Source organism: Ornithodoros turicata, chromosome 1, assembly GCF_037126465.1.
Source record: "Ornithodoros turicata isolate Travis chromosome 1, ASM3712646v1, whole genome shotgun sequence".
NCBI classification, from domain to species: Eukaryota; Metazoa; Arthropoda; class Arachnida; order Ixodida; family Argasidae; genus Ornithodoros; species Ornithodoros turicata.
In genome coordinates, this window is record NC_088201.1 from 147,979,610 (window position 1) to 147,984,855 (window position 5,246).

Sequence of the window (5,246 nt, forward strand, 5' to 3'; positions counted from 1 at the left end):
CACTGTTTTGCAGGCAAGCAGCTTGACTCTAGGTGTCCATCCAGTCAGTCGTCGTTCACTGATGAGTCAGCTCCATTAAGGTTTTCAAGTAGGTATTTCCTGCTATCGGTTCAATGGCAAGCATATACCTGCCTGTCCCTATCACAGGTCAACGAGCTATGAGTACCGAGGTAGAGAGCACACGTTCAGTGCAGTTTGACGGGCAAGGTGGGCCCTTTATCTATATTTGCATAAGTCTCTGTGTTTGAATATACCTTGCAGTCCTTTGTTTGCGAAATACTAATACAAACATTGATTTTCTCCACATAGATGATGTGCAGTCTTGCAGATCAAGTATGTCTGATGAAGGTGCGATGAGCACTTTTTCTGCACTGGCTGATACTCAGTTTTCAAATCCATTACAGTTTCATGTGTTTGTGTCATATGTGCATCTTCAGTTATATTCATTCACCTTTTAATTGTATTGTAATCCTTCTTCACCAGGTGTATCTGCGGACGTGACCGGCAGTCACAAAGGTATGTAAGAGAGGCAGTTTGAACTAGGTGGGGACGACATACAGCTTGCAATCTTTGTAAGTCATCTAGTTTTATTTTGACAGGTCTCCAGGACTCTACGGCAGCTGGTAATGCTATGGCTTGCACGATACTCTACCATGGATATAAAAAACTCATATCTGGGTGGTTCTGATAACTTTCTTCTTTTAGCAGGTGCATCACTTGTGCAAGTGCCCAGAGCACAGCAGCCAATGCCATCTTACGGTACACACACAACCTTTTCTCTGTCGAGCATTTTGATGACAAAGTATAACCACATCTCGGTTTGAACACCATTTTCGGCTTCCATTGTTTGTCATATGAAGTTGATTTAGTTCTGTATTTAGAATTTCAGCACCAGGTGCTCAAGAACTTCAATATACTTCGCCTTGCGATACAACAACAGGGGGAACTCTTGTCAAGCCTAATGCCTCTTCAAAACTCCCTCACTGAGGCTCCCAAGCTGCTAGAGAACCCGCTCAGCTCTGTAGAAGAATTCGAAACGTTTGAAGGGCAGCTAACACCAGACCGTGAGAAGCAGTTAGTGAGTGACTATTTCACTTTAAAATACATTGAGCACTAGGCATAATTACAAGAAAAAATTGTTCGGTCCCTTTGTCTGGTACATTAGCTCAACATTGCCCTATAATAATAATAATAATAATTATATTCTTATAGATCCTGGAGCTTTCACTGCTCGGGGGAAACTCCACAAAAGTTGCAGTTCGCAGGATAATGTCGTATGTTCTCAGCAATGAACTGGGACGCCAGTACAGTTGGGAAGGAAGAAAGGGTAAATTACCCTTGCGAGACCTAAACCTGCCAAAACTCATCCTGCGTAAGCATACTTGGTTTCATGCATATATATAATGTCTTGCTCCTGTCTCCTGCTACTCGCCAGCTAAGGGCTTCAGGAAATGTTCAAATATCAGTTTGGAATGTATCCGGTTCTGCCACCTTGTTATTTTTGTTGTTTTTATTGCTTTCCCTTCGGGCTTGATTTTATGATAATGTGTGTCTTTGTGATTTTGTTAAAATTTCAGGTACCATTCACTCTCACAAAAAATTTGTCAAAACTACACGGTACGAAGTAGAGCACCAGATAAAAGAGTGGCTACGCCATGCGAGGGACAGGGCAGAAAGAGCAAGGTATGTTTAAATCGTGACCTCATTTCTTTGTCAACTACACTTAACTTCCTTGTAGTGTTCCTAGAAGGGTCCAGGCACAATCAACAGCATGAATGCAGATCTCTCCCAAGTTGTAAGAGTGCTCGACGGCCCACTATGTCTCACGCCACCAGAGTTTGTTTTAGTTGTGTTTTTTTAGTTTTTGCTGCTGAATGCGAAAGGTATGTATTGATACCTGTTCATTCAGTTTCTTTATTAATGTAGCCATTTTATTTCCAGTTCTTGAGAGTGCTCGAGGCATATGCTATATATCAGGGTCAGCGCGCTTTTTTTTTTTCTTCTGTCAACTTAAGAAAGGTACATATCAATATCTGTCTATCCGTTAACCTTCATTCATGCATAGCCCCTCCTTTTTTTCAGTTTTGAAACGTGCTCCAGCCTCACATTGTCTTACCGGTTTCATATTTGTACTGCTCAGCCTGAGAAAAGGTACATACCAATACCTGTCTGTTCATTAACCTTTATTCATTGGGATCCGCTCTTTCATCAGTTTTTAAGTGTGCTCGATGGCCCACCATATCTCACACCATCAGAGTTTTATTTGTGTTTTTTAGTTTGTGCTGCCCAATGCGAAAGGTATGTATTGATATCTGTTCATTCGGTTTTGTTCATTAATATAGCCATTTTCTTTCCAGTTCTTAAGGGTGCTCGAGGCATATGTTTTTTATCCGAATCCAGAACTAGTCCATTTTCACGTTCATACGAAAGGTATGTATTTCTGTCTGTCTGTCTGTTAACCTTTACTTATGCATAGCCCCCACCCACCCTTCTTTTCAGTTTTGAAAGGTGCACCAGCCTCACGTTGTCTGTTTCATGTTCATATTACTGAGACTGAGAAAGGTACATACCAACATCTGTCCATTCATTAACCTTTATTCATTGATAGCCTTTTTTTTAGTTTCTAAGAGTGCTCAAGGCTAACATTTCCTTACCAGTTCCTCGTTAATTTTGCTCAACTTGAGGAAGGTACGTACCGATATCACTCTATTCATTAACCTTTATTCATTGATACCCCCCTCTTCTCAGTTTTTCAGTGTGCTCCATGGCCCACTATATCTCAGGCCACCAGAGCTAGTTTTATTTCTGCTTTTATAGTTTGTGCTGCCCAATGCGAAAGGTATGTATTGATATCTGTTCATTCGGTTTTGTTCATTAATATAGCCATTTTCTTTCCAGTTCTTAAGGGTGCTCGAGGATATGTTTTTTATCCGAATCCAGCACTAGTCCATTTTCACGTTCATACGAAAGGTATGTATTTCTGTCTGTCTGTCTGTTAACCTTTACTTGTGCATAGCCCCCCCCCCCTTCTTTTCAGTTTTGAAAGGTGCACCAGCCTCACGTTGTCTGTTTCATGTTCATATTACTGAGACTGAGAAAGGTACATACCAACATCTGTCCATTCATTAACCTTTATTCATTGATAGCCTTTTTTTTAGTTTCTAAGAGTGCTCAAGGCTAACATTTCCTTACCAGTTCCTCGTTAATTTTGCTCAACTTGAGGAAGGTACGTACCGATATCACTCTATTCATTAACCTTTATTCATTGATACACCCCTCTTCTCTCACTTTTTCAGTGTGCTCCATGCCCAGTATATCTCACGCCACCAGAGCTAGTTTTATTTCTGCTTTTATAGTTTGTGCTGTCTCATGCAAAAGGTATGTATTGATATCTGTTCATTCGGTTTGTTCATAATATAGCCATTTTCTTTGCAGTTCTTATGGGTGCTCGAGGCATATAATTAATATCTGAGTCCGGCGGTAGAATTTTTTGTTCGGCTTAAAGGTACATATCAATATCTGTCTCTTCATTAACCCTCATTCATGCATAGCCCCCTCCCCTCCTTTTTTTTCAGTTTTGAAAGGTAGCTCTAGGCTAACGTTTTCTTACCAGTTGCGCACTAATGTTGCCCAACTTGAGGAAGGTATGTGTCAATGTTGCTCTACTCATTAACCTTTATTCATGGATCGCTTTTTTTTTTTTCAGTTTGTAAAGGTGCTCGAGGCTAACGTTTTCTTACCAGTCTGCCGTTCTGCTCAACTTGAGAAAGGTATGCATTGATATTTTTGTAATCATTAACTTATATTAACGGATAGCCTTTTTTTAGTTTTAAGGATGCTGGAGCCTCTTATGTCAATCATCATTCAGGTACATTTTTGTCCGAGAGTTGGTTCTAATCTTAGTTTGTACATTTTCTGATGGTAGCAAATATATTATATATTCAGTGTGCCATCTGCATATGATGAAGTTGTGCAGTGTTAACTTTTATCCACAACACATTTTTTTGAGAAAAAGAGCTATGAGAGCAGCATTGATTTTGTTTTTGCAGTTGAGTTATACAGGTGGACACGATCTCTAAGAAAGTATGTAACCAGAAGATGTCTAATTATCTCAAATCCATTAATTTAGCCCTTTAACTAAGGAATTTTCAAACAGAACAGAAGGCAGTATCCGTTGAAATTCAGTGTATATTTAAAAAACCAAGAAAAGAGCGTGTGTCATGGAATTTCGCTATGCAAATGAACCAAAACTGAGAAAGCACGCCCCACGGGCGCATCACCATCACCAATGGAAGTTTGTCTGAGCCTGATTGCAGTTTATCTGGCCAGCAGGCCAACACCTCCTACAGTAATCTCGGTTACTCCGAATCATGTCATCCTCTGACTTCAAATGAACGCTGTGCTCCATGGGCTCCTGGGTTTGGCTTCTTAGCACATCAAATTCGACAATAATTATGACAACGCACGTGCGAATTTAACAAATCTTGAAACTGAATTATGTTACTCCATTCTACTAACTTTTTTTGCCTAAAGTTTCTAGCTAGACAGGCAATTAATTCTAGATAATTAGCCATCCCGTAGTTACATGCTTTGTTCGAGAGGATGTCCGCCTGGCCGTTAAACTGAATTGCAAAAACGATGTCTATGCTGCTGTCGTACCTCTGTGAAAAATATGTAGCGGATGCAAATGAACACCTTGTATGTATCGCATATATTTCCTGACGCTATTATAAAACTACCGAACTTTCTGCTTGCAGTTCAGAAGTACATCTCGTCGTGACGAATCTACTCGCAACAGACGCCAGGAAGAGACACAGAATACAATGAATGTCATTTAGTGCATAAGTGTGTAATTTGACTCTGGAAACATTAATAAACGCAATATTTACTCAAACTAGCCAGTTAAACGAAGAACCATACAATGTCCCATATTTATCCAAATATCTGGTAGATAACATCACAGGGACGTTCCTGCAACGTTCAATCAGTGCCCAAATCCTAGTCCCCTGGATCCCCATGGATATCCCTAGGCTCTCTGGACTACTCCCAGGGATATCCTCATATCCAAAGCAGGATATCTGACAGATCTCCCTGTGACGTATATGGTTTGCTGGGCTGTCATATCTCCTTTCGCAGCAATAACGAGGCCATTCGCTCAGATACGGAAGCGCATAGCGACGGACAAGGTCCACGTCTTCACATAGCAAGGACCCTCTGCTTCTATAATTTTCATGGTGCATCTTCGC

At 40.6% G+C, this 5,246-nt stretch overlaps 1 protein-coding gene and 2 long non-coding RNA genes across 6 annotated transcripts; all 3 read left to right on the plus strand.

Moving 5' to 3' along the window:
* Nucleotides 1–651: 651 nt before the first annotated feature.
* Nucleotides 652–1,979, plus strand: LOC135370774 (uncharacterized). Of its 2 annotated transcripts, XR_010415450.1 has the most exons (6): nt 652–759; nt 882–1,078; nt 1,213–1,372; nt 1,578–1,683; nt 1,739–1,883; nt 1,942–1,979. XR_010415450.1 is itself a non-coding variant. In XM_064604608.1 (5 exons), the coding sequence occupies exons 1-5, from the start codon at nt 654–656 to the stop codon at nt 1,773–1,775; spliced, it is 606 nt and encodes a 201-aa protein (XP_064460678.1). In that variant the 5' UTR covers nt 652–653; the 3' UTR covers nt 1,776–1,970. The 2 variants fall into 2 exon arrangements, 1 of the variants encoding a protein (XP_064460678.1); XM_064604608.1 differs by having other exon boundaries at nt 1,739–1,970.
* An 11-nt stretch (nt 1,980–1,990) lies between these two features.
* Nucleotides 1,991–2,833, plus strand: LOC135370782 (uncharacterized). Of its 3 annotated transcripts, none has more exons than XR_010415451.1 (7): nt 1,991–2,019; nt 2,083–2,151; nt 2,213–2,298; nt 2,358–2,430; nt 2,500–2,562; nt 2,621–2,688; nt 2,749–2,833. It is a non-coding gene; the product is annotated as an uncharacterized LOC135370782 (long non-coding RNA). The 3 variants fall into 3 exon arrangements; XR_010415454.1 differs by having other exon boundaries at nt 2,757–2,815; XR_010415453.1 differs by lacking the exon at nt 2,621–2,688.
* Nucleotides 2,834–3,311: 478 nt separating this feature from the next.
* LOC135370791 (uncharacterized) lies at nt 3,312–4,888 on the plus strand. Its single transcript, XR_010415456.1, has 5 exons — nt 3,312–3,378; nt 3,436–3,505; nt 3,576–3,644; nt 3,707–3,868; nt 4,758–4,888. It is a non-coding gene; the product is annotated as an uncharacterized LOC135370791 (long non-coding RNA).
* The last annotated feature ends 358 nt before the right edge of the window (nt 4,889–5,246 follow it).

Coding starts and splice junctions, on each gene's coding strand:
- LOC135370774 (XM_064604608.1), top strand. CDS start 654: ATGGATATAAAAAACTCATATCTGGGTGGTTCTGATAACTTTCTTCTT. Junction 760..881: donor GCAGCCAATGCCATCTTACG/GTACACACACAA, acceptor TTCTGTATTTAG/AATTTCAGCACCAGGTGCTC. Junction 1,079..1,212: donor CAGACCGTGAGAAGCAGTTA/GTGAGTGACTAT, acceptor ATATTCTTATAG/ATCCTGGAGCTTTCACTGCT.